The 26884-nt window shown below is 32.1% G+C and overlaps 1 protein-coding gene across 2 annotated transcripts in view; it reads left to right on the top strand.

Annotated features, from left to right (window-relative positions):
* LOC145242652 (protocadherin beta-2-like) overlaps positions 1–24863 on the top strand; it is a 269133-nt gene extending 244270 nt beyond the window's left edge. For both annotated transcript variants that reach the window (XM_080105776.1, XM_080105777.1), the window contains one exon: positions 20026–24863. In XM_080105776.1, coding sequence (XP_079961902.1) covers positions 20026–20088 — 63 coding nt within the window. In that variant the 3' untranslated portion in view covers positions 20089–24863. The remainder of the gene's footprint in view (positions 1–20025) is intronic.
* The last annotated feature ends 2021 nt before the right edge of the window (positions 24864–26884 follow it).

Raw genomic sequence — 26884 nt, 5'->3', positions numbered from 1 at the left:
TAGAGAGAGAGAGAGACGCACGCACACACACACACACACACACGTTTTCCGTTATCAGTCGAATTAAAAGAGACTGGAGTGCGGTGTAGCATTGCTAAGATTTGAATGTTTATTCATATCAAATATAAATAGAAGTGTCTCACGTTGCGTTTTTATCAGAAAATATGAAAGAGGAAGCAACAAAGAAAGAAAAAAAAACTACCAAACTGAAAAGCCAAGACATAGAAATCAATAACATTAGAAACATATCTTCATTTCCAAATAAATATGTGTTCGGAGTTCGGCAGAAGATAAAACATATTAGTTGAGGGAAAAGAGAGCCCTGTCTCATTAGACACGCGGAATGAAAAGTATTAAAGAGAGATAAAAAGAAGAACATTCTGCATCTGGCTTTATAGAATTCTTGAGTTTTCAGGGTTTCTTTTTTAACTTTAGAAATATATTATTTTCATTGCCTATTTTATATGTTAAGAATTGATACGTTGATGTGTTTAGAATTTATATATTGATGTGTTTAGAATTTATGCATTGATGTGTTTAGAATTTATACATTGGTGTGTTTAGAATTTATACGTTGAGGTATTTAGAATTAATACGTTGATATGTTTAGAATTTATACGTTGAGGTGTTTAGAATTTATACATTGATGTGTTTAGAATTTATACGTTGATATGTTTAGAATTTATACGTTGACATGTTTAGAATTTATACGTTGAGGTGTTTAGAATTTATACATTGATATGTTTAGAATTTATACATTGATGTGTTTAGAATTTATACGTTGATGTGTTTAGAATTTATACGTTGATGTGTTTAGAATTTATATATTGATGTGTTTAGAATTTATACGTTGATGTGTTTAGAATTTATACGTTGATATGTTTAGAATTTATACGTTGATATGTTTAGAATTTATACGTTGATATGTTTAGAATTTATTCATTGATGTGTTTAGAATTTATACATTGATATGTTTAGAATTTATACGTTGATGTGTTTAGAATTTATATATTGACGTGTTTAGAATTTATACGTTGATGTGTTTAGACTTTATACGTTGAGGTGTTTAGAATTTATACGTTGATATGTTTAGAATTTATACGTTTATGTGTTTAGAATTTATACATTGATATGTTTAGAATTTATACATTGATGTGTTTAGAAGTTATACGTTGATATGTTTAGAATTTATACGTTGACATGTTTAGAATTTATACGTTGATGTGTTGAGAATTTATACATTGATATGTTTAGAATTTATACATTGATGTGTTTAGAATTTATACATTGATGTGTTTAGAATTTATATGTTGATATGTTTAGAATTTATACGTTGATATTTTTAGAATTTATACGTTGATATGTTGAGAATTTATACATTGAAAGTTTTAGAATTTATACATTGATATGTTTAGAATTTATACGTTGATGTGTTTAAAATGTATACATTGATGTGTTTAGAATTTATATGTTGATGTCTTTAGAATTTATACGTTGATATGTTTAGAATTTATACGTTGATATGTTTAGAATTTATACGTTGATATGTTTAGAATTTATACGTTGACATGTTTAGAATTTATACGTTGATGTGTTGAGAATTTATACATTGATATGTTTAGAATTTATACATTGATGTGTTTAGAATTTATACATTGATGTGTTTAGAATTTATATGTTGATATGTTTAGAATTTATACGTTGATATTTTTAGAATTTATACGTTGATATGTTGAGAATTTATACATTGAAAGTTTTAGAATTTATACATTGATATGTTTAGAATTTATACATTGATATGTTTAGAATTTATACGTTGATGTGTTTAGAATTTATACATTGATGTGTTTTTTATTTATACGTTGATATGTTTAGAATTTATACATTGATATGTTTAGAATTTATACGTTGATATGTTTAGAATTTATACGTTGATATCAGATATCAGCCAAGAATGTCATAGATATATTCAATCACCTTATATCACATTTATTGTAAAATTGATATTTTCTAGTAGTGATGGGACGATTCCAAAATGTATTTTTTCCCCGATTCTGATACAATTACCGATTCTGATTCTTTATAAATCTTTAAATATTTTACAATTAAGTTGTTATTCCCGATTATGTTTAGGATGCCGACATTTTCTCAAGTGTAAAAATATACTTATGGAGAATGAGCTATAGTTCTTTGATTTAAAAACAATTACAGTAGGACCCCGGGATATGGTGGCCCTAGGATACGGTTTTTTTTTTCAGGTTCGCTGTGGAATACAGTGTTTTCCGGCCCCTAATTACGGTATTTTCCCCGCCATACGATGCTATTTATAATGTTATTAGATTATATACTTTGTTACTAACTTTTAATGCCGTATCCCGAGGGTTCTGCTGTAATACTTATTATTTTATGATTACTTCCAACAGTAAAAGATTTTACTTTAAACAAAATCAAATAAAAAAAAAAGGCAAATGAGTCGTTTTCGTCATCGGAAAATAGGCACAAATTTTTCCGATTTCTGATTTTTTCGATCCTGATACCGATTTTGATTAATCTTCCCTATTTTCTGGCAGTTCTTTTTTTTTTTTTTTTTTAACTCTTTTACACCCGAAAGAAGCCATATTACCACTTAGACGTAAGGGGCTACTATATGGCTATGTAGGGAGTTGAGCAGCAAGCTATGTTTTCGTCTATGTCATATGCTTATAATTTGCGCATTCATACCTAATGTCATAGGAAAAGGTGAAACAACAGAAATAATACTACATTTGCAAATCTTATTTATAAAACTCACTAATTCTGTGTGTCTGGCTGTCTCCATTCGTTTAAATTACGAAACTAGAGTGCAAGTTTAGTCAAATGATTGCATTTCTTTTTTTTTTTTTTTTTTTTTTTGCCGACTGTGCCACCTAGATTTCAGGTGGGGCAAGTTTATTGCTTGTTGCCTGAGGCACCCCTACCGAAGAATACTAATGGGGATGCCAAGGCAATTTTTGCTAAGCCAGACTGCTCCTCCTTTAGGGGCGCTGACTGGACATCCCCACTTTCTGACCTTGTGTCATATCTTGCTGAGGTGGGCAGCAAGTTAATATCTACCAGTTGATTTTGGGGATTTACTTAGTTACCTCCCTTTAGTGGAGGTAGTTCTCTAAACCTTTGAATGCGGGGGGGGGGGTCTATAAATATTGCAACACGTTTTGTGGATGTGGATAATTAATTCGATTGTAGTCACATGGAAATTACAAAAAAATAAAAATAAACAATTAAATATGGCAATTTTTCTTTATATTGTTAAAAACTTTGAAAATCTAGGTCAACGAATTCAAAAATTTTATTTTTAGTCAAGAACAAGTTGAAATGCAAGCATCCAAATCTGCTTTGAATAAGGAGAAATTATGCTGCATTATAATTGTCTATTGTAATCACGGCAACAATACCCATACAACAAATGGATACAATAATATATGCACATTAAAAAAAAACTCAACTAATTTTATATCTAAAACCACGAGTAATAATTACTGCCATCTGTTGTAATTAATCACTATTCATAAAAACGGCGCTTCTGTATTAAACAAACGAAAAAAAAAAATGAATTTCAAGTAAAACAAATGGTACCCACGCACTTGTCATTTTGCAAATAGTAACATATCCAAAAATTACGAAAAACTATACGGTAGAAAAATAATTATTAATCAAAAATTGTTTTCGATGAACTTCATATGGGGAGGGGAATAAATTTTGTCCGACATTTTGAATTACTTTCATCACGTGATGTAAGCAATAGAAGTTAATTATATCTCCTGTAAATCTATCTATTTTTAGTAAGCATAATATAGCGATTTCGCTACCTTTTGGAAATTTCTTTATCATGAGTAATTCTTTTTCTACTGTATCGTTTTTCGTAATTTTTTGGATATGTTACTATTTGAGACTTGACACCCGCGTAGGTACAATTTGTTACACCTGAAATTCAATATTTTTTTCGTTTGTATAATATAGAAGCGCCAATATATATATATATATATATATATATATATATATATTAATTTTATTTATACAAACATTAATGGCTACATATGTGCATACATGTTTCTGTAATCACCCACGTTGGGGGATTACGTCCTCAGGCCAAGAATTACCTTCAAAAGTGACATTTCCACCAAATACATTTTTCTATTTCGTTTATCAAGTTAAAATACAACCTGGGTGGGAGTAAAAAAAAACAAAAAACGGTAAAAGGATGAGTGAGGTCTTTGAAGATAATAAACATCTTTTTTCTTTTCCCCTTCCCCAATCCAACCTAACTTTTGGCTTTTTATGGCATAGGGTACTTGAGAGTTTTTAGTTTTCTTGTCTTAGAGTCTGTAAGTTAATAACCTTAGCTATGGTCAACCAAGTATATTGTTAAATATGAGGATAACCCTATGAAATTTATGCTGAATTCAATATAAATTTTTACGTAGTGCCAAGTTTTACGGTAAAAACCTACAACTTAGGAAAGTGTAACAAGCGGATGGGGCCATGAAACATAACTAGACGTGTGGAATTTGATAGAAAAAGTGAATTTATATAGTAAATGTATTCATGTCTGTTTCTACTTTAGATGTATCATTTGGTGGCACGGTACATGTATGCATGTATATATGTATATGTCTATATTTGTGTGAGTTTGTATGTATAAGTGTATTTTATGTATGCATGTATGTTTATATATATATATATATATCTGTATCTATATATCTGTGTGTATGTTTGTATGTGGATGTATCTCTGTGTCTATTGTATGTAGATGTATGTATATACATGTATATTTCTGAACTATTAGAATAGGCTGCCTCGTATAGAATTGTTGTAACAATATAGATTACAAAAATGTATGGATGTCCGAATGTTGTTTATATATATGTTATATATATATGTATGTGTGGGTATGTATATATATGTATGTATGTGTGTATGTCTGTTGTGTGTGTATTTATATGTATATGTGTGTAGATGTATATGTATGTATGTATGTATGTATATGCATATGTGTGTGTATATATATATATGTGTGTGTATATATATATATATATATATATATATATATATATATATATATACACCCGTCTGTAGTCGGGTAGCATAATATTGCATATACGAAGAGGTTACCACGCTACATAAGTAAAGAAAAACACTATTATTTGTCTCTGTATGTCTGTAATGTGTATGTGTATATATGCGCGAGTGTAGATAAATGTAGAAATTTATAAGTGTATTGATACACGCATATAGGTACATGTGGGGTTTAGATAACTTTCGGGTTTATATTTATTCATATTTTGTTGGTTTATTTGTTTTAATTAAATTTATTTTTATTCTTATTTATTTATTTTTTATTTTTGTTTTTGTTTTGTTTTATTTACCTTAATGTAATTTTTACTTTATTTCTACGTAGTTTCAGAATTATTGTCTAGTTTCAGTAAATAAAACAAAGAGCGTTCAGCATGGATTCGCTTTTGAATATATGTATTAATGTGTGTATCTGTGTGTTTGGCGGTGTCTGTGTATGTGTGTATTATGTGTGTGTTCCATGTATGTGTGGGTGGAGGTAGATTAAAAGGCACCGGTCAGTACTTGGTTGACCATAGCTAAGGTTATTAACTTACAGACTCTAAGACAAGAAAACTAAAAACTCTCAAGTACCCTATGCCATAAAAAGCCAAAAGTTAGGTTGGATGGGGGAAGGGGAAAAGAAAAAAGATGTTTATTATCTTCAAAGACCTCACTCATCCTTTTACCGTTTTTGTTTTTTTTGACTCCCACCCAGGTTGTATTTTAACTTGATAAACGAAATAGAAAAATGTATTTGGTGGAAATGTCACTTTTGAAGGTAATTCTTGGCCTGAGGACGTAATCCCCCAACGTGGGTGATTACAGAAATATGTATGCACATATGTAGCCATTAATGTTTGTATAAATAAAATTAATATACCTGCTCTGTTCACTCATTGAGCACTATTTTGGTAGACACATGTTGTTTCATTGGATGTACTTCTAGGAAACTAAACTCTACTGGCTATATATATATATATATATATATATATATATATATATATATATATATATATATATCGTATTTATTTATTTATTTAACTAAGTTCAAATGAGTTGAACTAAACAATACATATGTAGAGCTATTACAAGTGATATTATATAAACACCAGGAAGACCCTACGCAGTTTTGACGATGTTACTCGTTGATTAAACTGTGAAGGGGTTTTCTGGTGTTTATATAATTTAACTTGTACACACATATACATATATAAGACAGAATTTGAATACCTACAGGAAATAACTTGGATTCCCACTAGACACTATCCTCAAATGTCTAAGGTTACTCTGTACATGAGTTTGTCATGACAGCATGGCATCTTTGCTATATCTTATATAAAAATGTGTTTGAAATACTAAACAAATGTTAACCATTGTGATTCTTTGTAATTATTTCAATTTTTATGTTTAAAAAGATAAGCATCAACTTTGATATAGCCTATTTGCTTTAGAGTTCATCGTTGGATTTCAGTCACTTCAGGGGTTAGTTAAATTTTAAACAACTTAAGCAATGCCGCTGGAAAAATGGTGGGATCTTTCTATCGATCCGGTAGATATCTCACTGCTGACGCAATTCTCTATCTATATAAGAGCCAGGTATGTCCAAGGATGGAGTACTGTTGCCACATCTGGACAGGAGCTGCTAGAAAGGACTTGTCCTGCCTTGATAGAGTTCAAAATATACTTTGTTGCCTCCTAGGAGATGTTCTTTTCTCTTCGCTGCAACCTCTATCTCACAGAAGAGATGTTGTGAGCTTGTCTCTGCTTTATCGTTATTTTCATGGCAAGTGCTCGACTGAGCTTCAATCTATGGTCCCCCCCCCTCGCCAAAGTTTCACAAGAAACACCCGTCTAGCTGAAAACACTATCAATAATTCCCCCCACTCTTTATCTGTGCTTAAACCTAAACGTAGATTTCATGAACAAAGTTTCTTTCTTAGAACTGCACGCCTGTGGCACTGTCTTCCGTTTTCCTGCTTTCCAGCTGACTACAATATAGTTGTCTTCAAGTCCAACGTAAACAAGTTCTTGATGAGCCGTTCCACTTACGTTAACAAATTTACCGAGTTTACATTACTAACGATTACTATATTGTCCAATTGACTACTGTACACTCTTAACCCTTATCCTCGAGTGGTCTCTGGACCTTGATTCGTAGTTATGCTATGTAAAAAAACGAAAAAAAAAAATAACAACATCCACTAACTGCAAGGGTGCCCGCGAAGCGGGTGCCTGAGCGTATAGCCAAGTACCGTGGAAAGCGCCTTGTATCTTTGCTCTCTCTCTCTCTCTCTCTCTCTCTCTCTCTCTCTCTCTCTCTCTCTATATATATATATATATATATATATATATATATATATAGATATATATATATATATATATATATATATATATTAGTTGGGGTTATTCGACATTGCTTTCAACTAATTAAAAAAAAATGGGTTTAATTTAATAATTGAAATAGAATTTTTTAGAAGTTCGTTTTAATACTTGCTAATTAATAATAATAAAAAAAACTAGTGCGTAATATATATAGCAACAAAACACACACACACACACACACACACACAAACAAACACACACACACGCTCGAAGTCACATATTAATATTTTGTAGGTGTAAAGAAACTAATGAAGTTTTAACGAGTGCTTAATACCGAAGCAGGTCAAGATATACTTTTTTTTTGTTTAATATAAGTATTAATATGTCGCTACACATTCATAAGCATGTTTCGGTCAGCCAGTTACTAATCTTCAGGCGATACTGTGGTGTCTTCCTTTGGTATATTACGGACTTAACCTTTGTATAAACAATATCGTCTGAAGACGTCTCTCGTTAACTTGTAAATATGACTGAAATATGCTCATGTTTATGTAGCGATATATTAATGCTTATGTAAAATAAAATAATATATTTATTTATTTTTGAAAAAAAGATCAAGGAAAAAAGCTCCTCATGATTTTCTTTAACCTGTTTTGATGAGTCATCGAAAATGTCTTCACTCAGTTTTTTAGCCCAACTATTTATATGAAAGCAAAATAAAATATACGAGCTGCGTTCTTAATAATGATGTCTCCTAATCTGATGACGCTGGACGGATCAAAGGGGATTGCAAATTGCATTATTATTATCACTTAACTTCTAAAAGTTTCATTTCTCTGTTGCACATCGACTGTAGGAAATCGTTATTGAATTCCTAGCAAAAAATGCATTGAGAATGGTGATGACTATGTAGAAAAATACATTTTGGGAGACAAAATATCGCTCGTTTTAATGATACCATTTCCGCCTTGAATTTAAAAATGAAGGAACTAGTGTTGGGAATCGGAAAAATCAGGAGATTTGAGAGTATCGAAATCGGTATCAGAAAAATTGTTGCCTATTTTCCGATGCCAAAACGATTTTTTAAATTGTCTTTTTTTATTTGATTTTGTTTAAATGAAATCTTCCATTGCTGGGATTATGATAAAATAATAAATATATATTATTTTATTTATAAATCCAATGTATTTATCAGTAAGGCTAAAATCGATGAATCACTCTCCACAAGTGTAATTTTGACGTTTAAGAAAATGTATGCATATTTAATATGTGCTTTTTACAAAGATCGGGGAAAATAATAATCTTATAATTAAATAATTAGAGATTTATAAAGAATCGGAATCGGTAATTGTATCGGAATCGGGAAAAATATTCGAATCGTCCCATCACTAGTAGGAACCTTTACTTTTAGAATGATCCTCGTATTTGTATCAGTGTCGGAGTGGAAGTGGGGGGGGGGAGAAAAAATAGGCTAGTCAAAATCAAATACCTCTATAACAGACGTATTACTATTTGGATTTGATTTTGAAAATCCGGTAAAATAATTTTATCTATTAGATATATGGCATAAATGATGTGTTTGTTTGCTATGAATTTTAAATTTGCTTAGTTTATCGGTTTTATCTTATCTTTCACCGTTTTAAAAAGTTGCTACTAAAAAAAAAATGACTAAAAATACTCCGAGCCTCTTCAGAGATAAGAAATCGTGTTCTCCTCCGTTGTAGTGAAATTAAAAAATTGGAATATTGAATTTCAAGTGTAACCAATGGTATTTATTGAATTGTCATATTATAGTAATGAACGTATCCAACAATTACGAAAAAAGATGAGATAGAAAATTAATTATTAATGAAAATAGTTTTCGAAGACAATTAGCAAAAATTGAGTTTGGCAAAAAAAAAAAAAAAAGAAAGAAAAAAAAGAAATAAAAAAAGAAAAGAAAATGGAGATTTCTAACTGTAACAAAAGGGAGATAAATCTTGATGCAGCTTTACTCAATTGCGTATTTTCGAACAAAGGCATTTCCGGGAAAAGCATTATTACATACTTATATGTTGTGTCAAAATTAGTAAAATTCCAAAAATTATGAAAAATGGTCCAGTAGAAGATGTGCTAGAGCTGATTTTTAGAAAAAAAAGCGTGCAGCATATCGCTAAAAAACAAGATGGCCGACATGAAAGAAAGTGTCATCAAATTCTGTGTAAAGCAACTTAAACGATAGAATGCAATTATCACCACTTGATTTTGATCTTCTAAATAGATTAATTTACAGTGAAAAATTACAACTTTAAAAAAATTTGTCTTTACTCATCATTATTTTTCTGCTGAACCATTTTTCGTAATTTTGGGAATTCATACTATTTTCGGCATGGCACATAAGTATGTAATGACATTTTTCTCTGAAATGCATTTTTTTTCGAAGACACGCTATAATAAAGTTGCACCTAAATCATTTCTGGGTTATGTAAAAAAATTCAGTACACAAAGTTAAAACGCCTGAAGTGGACTCGGTTATACCTAAATACGGAATGTAAATAACTAAACCTGAAACGAAATAGGAAATCATATGGAAATAATTTATTTCAAAAGAATTTAACACTCCTTGTGCTATCATTAAAAAATAAAAAATAATAAACTTTCATTATTTTTACATTTCTATAAATAGTTTTTTTGTTGTGAAAATTTTTAATTATTTCAATGTGAATATATATATATATATATATATATATATATATATATATATATTACATTTTCACCCCAAACAAGTCGCATTGTCACTTTGGTGTAGGGGGCTACTATCAGGGGCAGCAACTACTGGGGCACTATGTTCGGATTTGGGCAGCAAGATGTCGGTTCACGTTGCACTTGAACTTCTGCATGTCAGTACAGTTAGGGAAGCAGGAACTTGGAATGGAATTCCAGAGTCTAGCGGTTCTGGGGAAGAAACTACTGGAGTAGAAAGATCTTTTACATCTAGGGATCTCTACTGTGTGGGGGTGGGATTTAGCTGCCTGTCGGGTTTGTCGAGGGTGTCTACGTCATGGGGGCACAAGTGTCTGCAGTTCGTCAGAGCATTCACCATTAAAATACTTATAGAACAGGCAGAGGGGTGCAACGTTTCGTCGATGGGACAGAGGCTGAAGCTTAGATGCCAGTTCAGGGCCTATCAGATTGGTGACTCTTTTTTTAACCTTGTCTAGGAGCGAGAGACTAGCAGCAGATGCACCAGCCCAAATGTGACAACAATACTCCATACATGGGCGAATGGTGGCCTTATGGAGGTACAGGATACTTTCAGGTGTAATTCAAACATGGTAGTGTTTTTGAATATATGGTTAAGTGTCAGTTTTAGTCATTTAGAACTGCTTTAAAGCTTCACCGCTCACTCATTTTTTGACCAAATTTCAAACAATTATTGCAATTTATAGATCATCTTCTCAGCTATATTGCGAAACAAAATTTTCAATTTTCGTTCAGTAAAACAACAAATTTTCTTGTGTTCAAAATCGTAAAAAAAATGTAAGGTAAGTGAGATTTTTTATGACTGGTTTCCATAACAACCACGTCGCAAAAAGAAAAGTAATAGTGAAATAGACATAATGAAAGAATGAAAGGGAGATAATTGGGGGGATTTTATTGAAAGCAGACGAGTGCCGTACATTGTTATGACATATGTGTATGTATTAGGGACAAAAAAAAATAGGACTGAAATTAAACAAAGAAGTGAATTTACTGGAAGCCTGGAAAAATCATGGGCTACAACAGAAAAAATCGACTATGAAAAGTAAAGGACTAGTTGTTAAAACTGGAAAAGAAAAGGACAAGATATACTAGTAAGAAATATAATGAATTTATAACTTAAAATATTGCAGCATTAAAATTTTTTTTTTTTTAATTCAATTTATAACATTATATAATCAATTCTTAATGCTGCAATATTTTAAGGTATAAATTTATTATATTTTTTACTAGAATTTCTTTTCTTTTCCAGTTTTAACAACTAGTCCTTCACTTTTTCATGTATAAGCTTAATTATATTACTTTTCATGTTCGCATTTTTCTAATGTAATTTTAAATATTTAGAAAATTATTTAAAGAAATACAAACTATAAAAAGTTTAAATTAATTTTTCGAAATAAAATATTTTCATATGAATATATTTTAAATATTAAAAAAATATATTTATAGCAATATGAAAAATAAAAGTTCAATTTTTATTGTTTCATGATATAACAAGAAGTGTTTCCATATGGTTTCGTTTTTCGTTTCATGCTTAGTGACTTTCATTCCATATTTAGGTGTACCGAGTCCATTTCTGGCATCTTAACTTTGCGTACTGAATTTTTGGACATAACCGTTGATTATTATTAGATCGTAAAACGCTTAATTCCTCTGTACTTAAATGACTTGTATCTCCGTAGCTAATTTCATCTTGTTTCTCGTCTTCTGATCCATAGTCCGTTATTTGCTGGTTATCCTCAACAGATTCTTCAAAATCTTTTGTGTCACTGTCATCTGTATCACATGAGGGGATCTCGAATTCATCCATTATTTCTTCCTCGTATTTTATAGTAAAGTTTGAGCAATTTTTATTGTTTCTTGATATAACAAGAAGTGTTTCCATATGGTTTCGTTTTTCGTTTCATGCATAGTGACTTTCATTCCATATTTAGGTAAACCGAGTCCACTTCTGGCGTCTTAAAGTAAACCTCTCAACAACTTTTGAAGCCCCCCTTTCACACAGCTGCACGTCGGTACACAATTCTTTGGGCATGCGCACGATATTAAGGGATTTTTTTTTTTTTTTTTTTTACACAGTGATCACCACTTATCAAGGCCCGGAAGCCACTCAGGGATAAGGGTTATTGCAAGTACATTACGTTAGTGTGGAGATTTGATGAAGTGTTTAATTAAGGGGGCGGTTCATTAGGAATTTGTTAACATTGGACTTGAAGACATCCAAGTTGTAGTCCGGAGGGAAGCAGGCAGACGGAACAGAGTTCCACAGGCGTGCAGTTCTAAGAAAGAAGCTTTGGAATCCGCGTTTTGATTTAGGCACAGATATAGAGTGGGGGAAATTTTTCACAGTGGATTCAGCTAGACGGGTGTTTTTCGTGAAAGATTGGCGAGGGGGGGGGCCAGAGATTGGAGTTCAGACGAGCACCTGCCATGGAAATAACGATAAAACAAGGATAGGCTCGTAATGTCTCTTCTGTGGGAGAGAGGTTGCAGGGTAGAGAAAAGGGCATCCCCCACTAAGCCACAAAGTCTATTTTGTACTCTGTCAAGGCAGGATAGGGATGTCTTATATACGTATATGTGTGTACAAGTTAAATTATATAAACACCAGAAAACCCCTTCGCGGTTTAATCAACGTTTGGAGAGACGAGTAACATCGTCGAAACCGCGTAGGGTCTTCCTGGTGTTTATATAATTCTCAGGTGCGGGTGGTAAATCTGTGGTAACAGGAACCAAGCCATCGGTTTCTCTTTTCCATCCACACGAAGAAAACGTACTATTGCTCTCCTAAAGCACTTCCATCGAAATGAATTAAGCCCTAATTCTTCTTCACGACCTCCATATATATGGCAATAAGTAACTTTTTCCTGCATCAGTCACTAACTTCTGTGTTGATGTCATTTTATTGAATGTATCTGCATTCTTCCTCAATCCTTCTCTCTTCTGTAAAAGTCTATGCAGTTTATGCTTTCCTTTCCCGAATAAGGAAGAAACTGTGTCACACCCACTTGCAGCACGAAGGAAAAGGATGTAATCTTTTAGTGAACCAAGGAAGAATTGTACATCATAAGAATTTTAATGTCTTGCAGGTACCTTTCCACAACCAGGTTTCAGGAAAGTAATAGCGGGCTCCTTGGCTTGTCGAAGGATAGACAGAGCTTCTCCCATTGTTGTGATTCCCAATTCTCTTAGCATGGCTCGATCCATTACTTGAAGGTTTTCTTTCCTCAATTTTTCCTTCACAAAAGTTGCAGCGTAGCTCTTGGCAGAATCGGCAGCAATGCCTGTTTTGAGGAAATAGTCTTCCCAATCTTCTGTCTCGAATCCTGTTCGTAGCGCCATATTGGATTGTGTAGTGGACTTTCGGTCAGCGTTCAAGTTGCGGATAACTTGACAAAGACTAAAGTTACCTCTCATGAAAGAAGAGAACTATTTATGGCACAATGGAAGATTCCATTGTGCACACATGGGCTAGTCTATTCTATTGTGATTGGCTGAATCACCTGATTGGATATGCTTGTACATAAATACAAGCCCTCAGTCCAGCTCAATCTGGTGTCTGTCTTGTGCATAAGCTGGACCCTTAGTAAGTGTTGCTGCTATTATTATTATTATTGTTGTTGTGTGTTATTGACTACTACAGTTCTTTTGATTATTCTACATTTCTGTTTTCTGGTGTCAGTTCAGCCATAAGTATAAGAAGATCAACATCTTCTCCAACAACAAAATTGTTGCTAACAGAACTTAAATTCTCGCATATTGCTGTCTGTATTATAAATAAATCTGCATCATCTGTTGCTTGTTTCACTGAGATATCATTTTCAATTAGTTGTCTGATTTGTTTTGCTCATTTGATAGAAATTTTTCTTGACCAACACAAAGTTTGGTGTGGCGGTCAAAAATAATATCCGTGTTTTGGAATATGCGAGATCTTTGTTGTCTCTTTGCGCATTTTGTACTAGATTCTGAATTGCTGTATCCATCAAACACAATGACTGCATTTGCATGGTAGCACTGTATGATGTAAGAGATGTACGCACCATAGACCTCATGATAAGTGATTTCTTGAATGTGTGATGACCATATAACACGATAAAGAAGAAAACCTCCATCTATAATTGTGGAGAAAGAAGTGGCTTACCATTAAAGCAGCTGCGCGTTTGTGCCTGCAGAGCACAAATTGAGAATCAAGATGGCGCCCGCATGCTTTTATGTGGAAAAAAGTCTTGGGGAATTTCGGGGAATCCCGTGCCCTGGTTCCATAAATAACGAGGAAAGGAAAGCGGGAGGACAGACGATTTTTAGTCACTAAAGCGAACGGACGTGTGTAAAAGAAGAGATAGAAGAAAAGAGTGTGGTGAACGAAACAAACAATGACTCGGTTGAAAGTAGAGTTGTAACGAACACAATAATGAAAACTGCATTATCAAGATCCTGAAACGTTGTGCTAATATCATTGAAAACACTATACATTGCAGCCTTGTTTGTTTTTCCTTATGCCCTGTTCAGTGAATAATGCAGGTGGGATTGGAACAAGCTCATACTTAAAATAATCTTGCAGATGATCAGCACTATTCCTTGTGTGTATCATTCTTTGAAAGAGAAGAGTTGTTCTAGTATTGAAATTAAATTTTCCTTTTAACTGCCGAATACCGTTAAATGTTCATGCAAAAAAAAAACAAAAAAAAAACGACAATCCTTTTTCTCTTCCAGTTTCGATGTTGTAGAAAATCCGTCTTTCTTTCTTCCCACTGACACGCAAATTAACCGTGCCTTCGAATCCTCTCAAGTGAACAATTTTCCCAGCTTTTATATCCTATCTAGAAAAAAAAGGAAGAGACAGGAAAAAAAATAGCTTCTTCCATCATGCCCTGCCTTCCCAAGATTCCCCTCGTGTATATAAATGAGCTAGCCATCCTTTCCTTCTTCTTTCCCAAAAAACGATGCAGATACGCCCGGTACGTTTTTTTTCTTTCTTTCTAACCATATACCCCACAGTTGTATCATCAGGAACGATATCGTCTCGAATTATGACACTTGAGTTAATTGTTGCCAGAAGTAACACACAGTTCTTGAGCTTTAATTTTCCATCACCAAAATTTTGTCCAGTTTTAGCATTCATGTACTCCAATCCAATATCATAGCTTTTGTAGCAGTTTATTTTACCATCATTAATCATCCCAGTTGCAAGCAACATAATCTCATATTTTCTAACAAGGGTGGAGGAGACAGAAACCATTGTGAAATCCTGCTTAAATCTTCAGTATCACTCACAATCCTCGAAGGTCATACTTCAATGTGTTGCTCACTGTAAGAACTTCTTAATCCACAAGACTCTTAAACTTTAGTGTATACTTCACATGAAGCTGGCATACCAAGAATCCGCCAACTTTCGGTTATCCCTCGCCCATCTGTCAACCCACTTGAGGTCTTCATGGTTCTCAATAGTGTTTGTTCTATGATAAGATCTGGCCATAGATCAGTCCTATTCTTGTTTGAGTACCTCATTGTAAAAAACCCTTTTTCTTTAAACTTGAAAAAAATCTTCATCAGGAATACGCTGATGTAAATCATGAACACCTTGCAAAACGATCTGCTGCATGAAAGTAAGGTATAAACTCTAGAACACACACACTAGGTGTAATTCCCAATTTTCAAGTCTTTCAATCTTTATGTAATGTAGCATTAAACTACTGTGTTCAAAGCTTTGCTGTTTTACCTCTTGCGGCAACTTCCTGTTAAATTCTTTTACAATGTTACTCATGGTAGGTGATTCCTTTACAGATGTTGCAGTCAAATTTTTATTTTTGTACCGCTGCAGCTTGGTTTGAATCTCAAGTTTGTCCTCGATGGAGATTCTTACACCTTCTAAAAGAAGTTGGCCGAATTCAGCATGTGTTAACAGATGTGCTCGAACAGCTCTAGCAAAGCTGTGTCCTGTCATCATTTGTTCAGTTGACTTAGGTGCATAAACTGTTTCCCAGACTTCTTTTAATCCACTACCAGCCATGATGGTCCTGGATATGACCTAAAACTATATCCGATGGTGAGGCCCCACCTTGCGGGCCTTGGGGAGTGTGGAGCCACCCTTTAATTGCCATTGCTCCCAGGTCCACTCTGACCCGGAGTGGTAGTACCTGTTAGGGTCCCAACTATGGGTTAAATAGAATCTGACTTAAAAAAAAATATATTCCATTAAAAATCGTTCCTCAAAATAACTAGATTCGGCATTAAATAACCTGAAAAAGGTTGATATGCCGTAAAACCAACCAACCAACGAACCAACCAACCGGCCATGATGTATCCAATAGAGCCAATAAATGACATTAACAGATGGAAGCCACCATGGAGTCACAAGAACACATTGTCAAAAATCAAACTGTTTTCAGTAGAAAATAATATCTCTCTTGCCTTCCACTATATTGGCTGGTCAAAATTAACTCTTATTCTCCTTTCTACATGAGTCAGCTGCAAAATGTAACACACTATTGCATCAGAGGAAGTTGCCTTTAAATTAAAGAAAGGCAGGAAGAGAATGGAACTTGTATCAAACTCCTCACTTTTATTGACAACCTGCATAAATCCATTCCAGTGTGGAATATCCTCAAACTTCATCCACTTTCCACTTATCCATAGCAGATGACAAGAAGATGTTGCGAGTTTTTCACTAGGAAATTATGAAAGTTTCCTCTGATCTCCAATTTCAATGCCTTTCAGGCCACTTTCACTATGACTCGTGAAGGGTTTCACCGCTATAGATGAACAGAAAGAAATTTCTTTTGCAGACGACATTTTTCTTAATCTTTCAATTATTTCAGGTTTGATCATTGAGCCAGCTTGTGTCACACATTCAATGCCTCCCATGCAGTGAAATGTGTAAAATCCATCTATTGTGTGCAAATCGAAATCTACGTTGTCAAAAACAAACTGCATGAAACTATCAGACAAAATAGAAGGAGGATCAGACTTAATGCAAAAAGTGTCAAACAGATGTGCTTCATCATAACCGAATTGAGAAACCCAATTTCTGTAAAATAATCACGAGGAGTCTGCATCCAAAGTTCCCGTGTACATAAACAGCTACTCCAAATAGAATAGGAGAGACCTTGGGTGCATCGTTTGAAGCAATGAATGTGTTTGCTGTCAGTATCTCCCTTTCTACCTTTTTCAATTAATTCATATAACAAAACATGAAGAGAATCAGGTACGTTGCTTTCAACATCATTAAAGAGTCCTTCTGGAGAAGGATGTTTTCAAGACTTGTATACCTTTGACTTGATGTCCTCTTTAATAACAGCTGCTGCAGTTCTAACAATTCTCAATCCCTATTCTTCATCACTTTACAATCTTTCATTACACCATGAATTAGATAGCAATTTATCTGATGTTTTGCGAAAACATACTATTATTAGCCTGCTAGACTAAAATCTGAAAGCCTTGTGAAATTCCAACACATCACATATATGCAGATGACAACATGGTCCTTTGCCATTCCAAGGAAGACATTCAGAGATCCGTAAACAACTTCACAGCAGCCTACCACCGCTGCGGATTCTTTGTTAATATTGGTAAGACACAAGTGTTAGTATAACCAGTACTCAGCACCATCTTACAGGACATAAGTATTCACATAAATGACACTCCTCTTGACTATGTCAATCATTTTTCATATTTCGGTAGCATAATATCAAAAAAGTGCTTAATTGAGAATGAAATAAAAAGCCGAATTGGTAAACTGACGAGACGCGTCTTCAAAAATAAACATCTTTCAATAAAAACTAAACTCATGGTATACCACGCATTTGCCTGATGGATTTAAGTGCTGATTTTTTTTTTTATAGAAAAAAACTTGGCACTTCATGATCTATGATATCTACCTTCTTCTGCAACCAAACACTGGACACCAACTACAATCGCCTTTACTTTTTTGCCCCAACCATCATTACGATCATTAGGATTATCCAATACTTTTTTTTGAAAAGTTTAAGGTCATCACACTACTAACTACCTGCTGTCTATGAAGAGTTTTTTTTTCTTTTCTGCTTTTTCACAGCACACTTCAAAACAAAATATACACTTTTCTTGAAATCTAAATCAGCTTGGTCAGTTGTCTTTTTTTATTATCCGCTGTAATACTCTTCTCTTGTATATATTCTTTTTTGCATTTTACATGTACTCGAACAGCTGATAAATTAACCCACTTTTGCCGTTTATCATTTCCCCTTTTCTTACTCGCTTCAACAAGTGTCGACATGCCTTTCTTAACACAGACATTTTCCCCTTCTATTAATCGTTTTCCCTAAAGTAGGCATAATTCATTTTGATCCGTGGTTCTTTCCATTTTTAAAGAATCATTATATTCTGAAATAAAAAATAAATAAATGAACCTTCTAGTAAAATACTATAAAGCTAAAACAAAAAAAAATACAGATGCCAATGAACAAAATCATGTCGGCATCAGCACAGTATTGAATATGGTTAAACAAAATATGAATATCTTTAAAATTACTAGTCAGCGTAAATGCATAGAACATGTTTTGCAAAAAATTCAAATTTAAAATTACTAGTCAACGTATATGCATATAACATGTGTTATAGAAAATTCAATTTTGAATATAATTTGTTGAAACGGTTTTCTCGTCAGATCAACCGTTTTCACGGAAATGGCGAAATTACTGAAATTTGGCGGCTATTTTCCAAGATGGCGGACGAAGCTTAAGGTGGATCGACGGGGACTTTCGATATGTTATTTCTAAGTGCCTAAAGAAGTTATGTGGAAATTTTCAGCTTGTTAAAAATTTTTCATTTCTTTTTACTAATTTGACTGAACTGAAGGTCTTAACTGCAATCTGTAGCGTATCATGTTACCGTTAAAACTACAGCTACTACTAATATCATTACGACTACCACCACTACTACTAGTATTAGTAGAAGTGGTAAAACTTTTAAGTGATATCACATCATTTGAATCGTGGATTTAATTTATGGTGTGAGTGCTTGTTAAGATAATCGACGGATCGATTTTTTTGTCAAGAAAAAATATTATGTACACACACACACACACACACACACACACACACACACACACACACACACACACACACACACACACACACAAAATATCAGGACCTTAAAAATGATCTAAAAACTACATGGTCTCTGAAAGAAATAAGCATTATGCCGGTTGTGATAGGAGAGACTGGATTAATAAAAAAGAATCTTCATAAATACTTAGAAGCCATCCCTGGAAGACCAAGTTGTAACGAAATACAGATAGCAGCCATAAAGGGAACAGTATCTATTCTTAAAAGAGCCCTCGGATATAAATTTTAAATCATAACAGAATCAAGTGTTAGCTCGAGGAGGGAGCCCCTTGATCTCTTCAAACTTACTGAAGTTAAATAAAAAAAAAACGAAAAGAGACACACACACGTTACTGTCATGTCGAAAACAGCAATATATATATACAAAAATCATGAAAAGTCATCAAATAGGACAACTGCTATTGTGTTTTAGTATATAAAGAAAGACGTCTATCGCGATAGACAACAAACATTGCCGACCATGAACAAATAATCTAAAATGTTCGTTCCGAGTTATGTCCCCTATGTGTGAACTCTTCACCGTCTACTTTATAACGCCCAATTTCCCGTCAGAATTACTTTTAACTATAAATAACTTTCTAGTCAATGAATTTTCGTAATTTTTGTATATATTACTATTTTCGATATGACAGGTACGTAATATTGTTTTTGCTTAAAACGACATATTAAAAAAATTAAAAAAAAAAAACAGTCGATCACAAGAAGCAGCATGATCTGTCATCATTTGATTATTGCTTAATGTTTTCTCTTTTTATTTATTTTGCAGATCTCTTTTCATCCGAATGCTCTAAACCAAACAGCCAACCAACAACTCAGCAACAAAGCATGACGGAATCATGCACCACCACCACCACAACAACAACAACAACAACAACAACAACAACAACAAAAGGCCAAAACTCATTCTGTCCAACTAGCGCAACAACAACAGCAACAACAACCACAAGCTTAGCACCCCGACCTTTGTACAAAGCAAACATTGGACACATCCCAGACTGTAGTCAATGGATTGATCTAAAAACAACAAATGAAGACAGGCACTCACCAGACACAAATTTGTGAAGGGGAGAGGAGGGAGGGGGGGGGGTCGAAAGACATTTTTTTTTAAAAATCACACACACACACAAAAAGAAACAATCAGTGGTCACGTGACGAGTAAAAAAAAAATGGCTGACAACAATAGTCCTTTGACAACCTGAAATACATTTTACAGTTATTTTATTATTTGTCTATTTATTTATTTATTTTTGCTATCACATTTTTTTTTTATTTTTTACCATTCCTCCTCTTCGTTATTCATGTTTACCAAACATTTAAAAAAAAAAAGAACGTTTTAAAAAGCAATACAAAAAGCTAGGCATATTTTTGTAAAATGATTTAATTATTCTTTGACATTCACCTCACCAAAAAGATAAACAAGAACGTGTTTTTTGTTTTAAATAATCTGATATTTGGCGTGGTCACTCCAACAGTATTATGTGTATGTATTTTTTTAACAGACACTTTGTTTCATATTATTTGGATTCTTCGGACTACTGTCCTCATCTTGAATGTTATTTGCATAACGTTTCGGGCGATGTAACCTCCGACCTTATTCGGTTGTATCTTATCAAACTCTGGAATCTTTCTCTTGAACTCTGAAATCCGAACGGAATTTCGAAAAGACCCATGGCGTAATGAATAAGGTACTTATAAAATTCAATTGTTAAATTATACACTTCCGGAGGTTGAAGGTTCAATCCACAGAGCAAGCAACACATAAAATACAATCGCTGATGGAGCAAGCGACATTAAAATTACAATGGCTGACGGAACGAGAACATGCTACCCCTGTGTATTAAAAATAGAATTCCGTTCGAAACTATGCTTGAGATTCCTTTCAACAGAAAGATTTGAGAGTTCGACAAGATACACCTGAAGAAGGTCGGAGGTTACATCGACCAAAACTTTGTGAAACTAACACTCAAGATGAGAACAGTAGTCCGAAGACTTCAAATAATATGAATAATCAATCCTCATCTCAAAAATTCGGAAACGTAATAAGTATTTTGTTATTTGATGGGCTGACATGCAGAAGTTCAAGTGTAATGTAAACAGTCATCTTGCTGCTCAACTCCCTACATAGTGTCCCCACAATTATTTCCCAGATAGTAGCTCCCTACATCAACGTAGCAACAGTTCAGTCTAAGGAGAGTCACCCTGCTAGGCTTCGCCTTCTCCTTGAGAAGCGGTTACTTTATTGTTGGAGTTTCCTTACTGGGAAATGCCTACGGGGCTGCTCAGGCATTTTTTAAAAAAAGTAAACTAGAGTAAGACAATCCTAATGTGCTAGCTTTACAAAACCATAGCTGACTTTGCGTTTAACCATCTGGAGAGGTAAATAAAATAAATCTTCAACTTCATCAACAGATTCAGATTGCGTGGGATATCGTTTTACGGATCTATTCTTCAATAATAAAATCATTATGAAATTTTGTAAGCAAATAAATAAATAAATAAATAAAAATAAAACGAATTTTAATAAAATCAGTCAAATGTCAAAATAACGATTTGTGACTCATGGCTCGCAAACCTTTTGCATCAACCAAGTGCTTCGACATTTGGATGCGCTGTGAAAATTGCTTAATTAAAATTCAATTTCATTTCCAAAATTTCGTAATCTAACTTATACAGTTATCTTGTCAGACTTTCAATGTTAGGCACAAATAGGATTCGAGCTGACAGGTCAAACTTTGCTTCTTACAATTTTCATTTGTTTTTGTTTTATTGTTATTGATAATACTATGATATACTGTTAACATGAAACATTTTTAAACGATAACCGTATGTATAAAAATCAGCAAACTCATTTTAAATTGAAGAATATATTAAGAGTGATCTACCTTAATCTTAAAAATGTGTAAAAGAATACAAATTAAAAAACTAAAATTATTTAACTGCATTCCGGACAACATCGGATAAACACAGCTAGTTGATTATTGTACAAATAATTTTTAAATGACTTCGCAATTCATATAAAGATTATATATATATATATATATATATATATATATATATATATATATATATATATAAAGAATTAACGGAATAAATTATAAGATGGTCAACATAATGGATTTTGGAATATATCTTTTTGTCATTTATTATATATATATATATATATATATATATATATAATTTTTCAATAGAGCAAAAGATATCCGTAGAGATCAATACAGCAGAGCGTTTAATCTAATATTCGTTACACTTGTTCTTTGGAATCGCTTCTATATATATACCGGATATTTCGGCGTATAAGGCGACGGTCAGATAAGACGAGGTACAAACATTGGAGCAAATTTAAATAAATTTATCATATATCGGTTGTATAAGACGATTGCTAAATCACGAAACCATGTTCGTTTAGTCTAGGCTAGAGATTGCAACACCTGCTATCTTATGAAATATTGGTTTTTAAAGATGATTTTTTAAACTTTAACGGTCGTCTTATACATCGAAATATACAGTGTAAGTGTACATACATACATACATATATATATATATATATATATATATATAATGTGCGTGTATGTGTATATACTACACACAAGGCTCATGTTGAGCCGACCTTCCTGAACAAGTACATCATTTTACGTCGATGATAAAGTGAGGTACAAAGTCACCATGCCTAAGTTTACAACTGCTTACCAACATGTCTGTGCCAGATAGACAGAGAAAGAAGTAGAAGTTCCAGTAGTTTAATTCAGAGATAAGAAACATAATTGCAATTTGTAATGTTATTATTACTTGTTCGTTATTGATATAATGAATATGAGTATATCCGGGTCTTTTCTCCTCACAATATTATGATTGGCTGGTTAAACCATAAATACTGCCTGGTGGAGCCACCTGAGGAGAGGCGTCGAAAGATACGCAAGCCTCACGGTAGGAACACCAACCTTGACTATGACACTTGTTCAGTACACCGACTTTTCAGATTATCACCGGAACTATAGCAAGATCGCTCAACTACTTCGAATGATGTATATTCCTTCCATGGAATTTATCAGTTATTGAAATGCATGTTCCAAAAGTCTTAGTCTTGGAGTATCGATGTTATAAATTCGACTATTTAAACAATGATAAGACACTCTTTTAGAGCGGTGTGATTATACATAAGTGCCAAGGATTCTAATAAAATGTGGTTGACAGTTTAAGAGTTGCAAGACATTGCAGACGATATGGAATTAGTAAATCATACAAAAAATTCTTCTACTCTATGATGGACACTCACAGACTTATACAATTACAAAAGGTATGAACTCCCATTTCCTATTTAATCTAGGAGACATATTTTTGTCAATGTATTTCAACTGTATTTGAGAGCTAATTTATGTATTTCTACTTAGTATAGTTTGGTCCAATTAACAATTGGTACAAACAATTAGTATTAGTCCATGATTTGCATACAAATCGGATGGATGTTTATATTCTTGGATCCAAATTAGCATGACTACTTGTATGTCCAAACAGATCTTGAGTAAAAAAATTATGCTGATGTAACTGTCCAATCTGTATATTATTTCATATTTCGACATTTATGCTCAACTTGATGAGTCAAATTCCACAAACATTTAAATCAGGCATTTGTGTGAAGCCCGATATTTAAAATTGGACATTTGGATCAAATCAGTTCTTCAAATTATGACTGTCTAGAGCCTGAATATTCAAATTGGGCATCTGAGAATAAAATTTTGTACACGGCATAATGTTATTGGCCATTTCAATCTGTCAGACTTAACATGAATAACTTTAAGGGGGAGGTATGAACCCACATCTCTCCTTCAGTTCTGCAGACGGCATAATATGTTATGGGCCCATCTTTCCGATATACTGTATTCACATGAATAACTTTAAGGGGGAGGTATGAACCCACATCTCTTCTTCAGTTCTGCAGACGGCATAATATGTTATGGGCCCATCTTTCCAATATACTGTATTCACATGAATAGCTTTAAGGGGGAGGTATGAACCCACATCTCTTCTTCAGTTCTGCAGACGGCATAATATGTTATGGGCCCATCTTTCCAATATACTGTATTCACATGAATAACTTTAAGGGGGAGGTATGAACCCACATCTCTTCTTCAGTTCTGCAGACGGCATAATATGTTATGGGCCCATCTTTCCAATATACTGTATTCACATGAATAGCTTTAAGGGGGAGGTATGAACCCACATCTCTTCTTCAGTTCTGCAGACGGCATAATATGTTATGGGCCCATCTTTCCAATATACTGTATTCACATGAATAGCTTTAAGGGGGAGGTATGAACCCACATCTCTTCTTCAGTTATGGATAAAAGAAATCAGTAGAAAATTGCATTATGGAAGGAAATTTCTGAACTTATATTTGACAAAAGGGTTGATAATGCCAAACCCTAATACAAAGGCAGAGAATCTGTTTTTGTGTGTGTGTGTGTGTTTAATTTTGTGTGTGTGTTTTTAATTTTGTGTGTGTGTGTGTGTTTGATTTTTTTTTTATTTTCCAAAATACCTAGCAAAGACTCATTTCATCATTCCATAATTATATTTTGTAAACTTATCTACAAAGGCCGGTGACTATCACCCAACATACCATAACCTTGACCCTAATCCCTTCATCTCCACCCCTCACCATTTTCTCAACAAGAAAAGGAAAATTAATCATTGTTTAAATCATCAGTTGTCATTCAATTCTCCACCAATCATCAAAAAAACAAAATTAGTCCAAAGAAATGTCAAAAATTGAAAAAAAAAAAAAACATTACATGAATATGAAAACAAGGAGAAAAGCCAAGATGAATCAAACTGCATAAACTCGACTTCTTATACATTTCCACATCTTTTATCTTGTATATAAATTTAAAAAAAATGAAAAAATTTAATAAAACTGTTCTTTTTTTACCACCAATTTTGTTCCAAGAAATTATGGACACATGAAAGAAAAATATGGACCAAACAAAAATGCATGAATTGGGCTCCTTGGCTTATAAACTGAATACTTTGGACTAGCAGAAAGGCTTAATCAGATGAAAACAAAACAATGTTTGTATAAAAGCACATGATTTTAACATTACTGTTTTTTTTATGTACAAAAATAAAAACTTGAATATAAAGATTTTTTTTATCAATTTTTTTTTCTTTTTTTATACATTTACTTTTTTTAATGTTAGCTTTATACGACAGATTAATATTTCCTGGAATTGTTTAACCATCATTCACATTGAATAAACCTTCATTAAACAAATTTATATATATATATATATATATATATATATATATATATATTCATATATAATAAATGTAATATATTAATTATTATATATATAATATAATATAATTTATATATATGAATAAAAATAAATTTAATATAATTTATATATATAATAATTAAGATAATATAATTAATATATATAATAATATAATTTTTATATATATATATATATAATAATTATAATTTATATAACTAATATTATATATAATTAATGCAATATATATAATTAATATAATACAATTTATATAACTAATATAACATATTTATATATATATATAATTAATATAATATAATTTTTATATGTATATAATTAATATAATATAAATTTTATATGCATATAATTAATATAATTTTTATATGTGTATAATAAATATAATTTATATATATAATCATTAATATAATTTATGTATATATATATTATACAATAAAATATATATATATATAATATAATTTATGTATATATATGTATATATACGATATAATTTATATATGTATAATTGATATGATATATTTTATTTATGTATATATATATATATATGTACATATATATACACATCTATATAATTTATATATATATATACGAATATATACATGTATACATTTGTATATATATGTATATATATGTATATACATATGTATATATATGTAAATATATACATATACGTATATATATGTAAATATATGTACATATATATATGTATATATATACATATATGCATAGATATAAATATATATGTATATATGTGTATATATATGTGTATATATATGTATGTGTGTGTATATATAGGTATATATATATGTGTATATATATGTATATATGTATATATATGTATATATATATATATATGTAGGTATCTAAAAATATACATATTTTATATATATACATATATAATATATACATATATATACACATCTATATAATTCACATATATATATATGAATATATATATGTATATAAGTATATATGTATACATATGTATAAATATGCATATACATGTATATATATGTATGTATATATATATATATGTAAATATATATATATATGTATGCATATATATGTACATATATGTATGTGTATATATATGTGTATATATACATGTGTATATATATGTGTATATATGCATATATATATGTGTATATATATGTAAATTATATGTATGTATATATGTATATATATGCATATATCAGTGTATATCTACGTGTATATATATGCATATATATGTATATATATATATGTATATTTGTATAAATATATATATGTATATATTATATATGTATATTTGTATAAATATATACACCTATATATTATATATGTATATTTGTATGAATA

This window comes from Euprymna scolopes, chromosome 21, assembly GCF_053919585.1.
Source record: "Euprymna scolopes isolate OS-2025 chromosome 21, ASM5391958v1, whole genome shotgun sequence".
In the NCBI taxonomy this organism is placed as follows: Eukaryota; Metazoa; Mollusca; class Cephalopoda; order Sepiida; family Sepiolidae; genus Euprymna; species Euprymna scolopes.
This window is presented reverse-complemented; position numbering and strand designations above follow the sequence as displayed.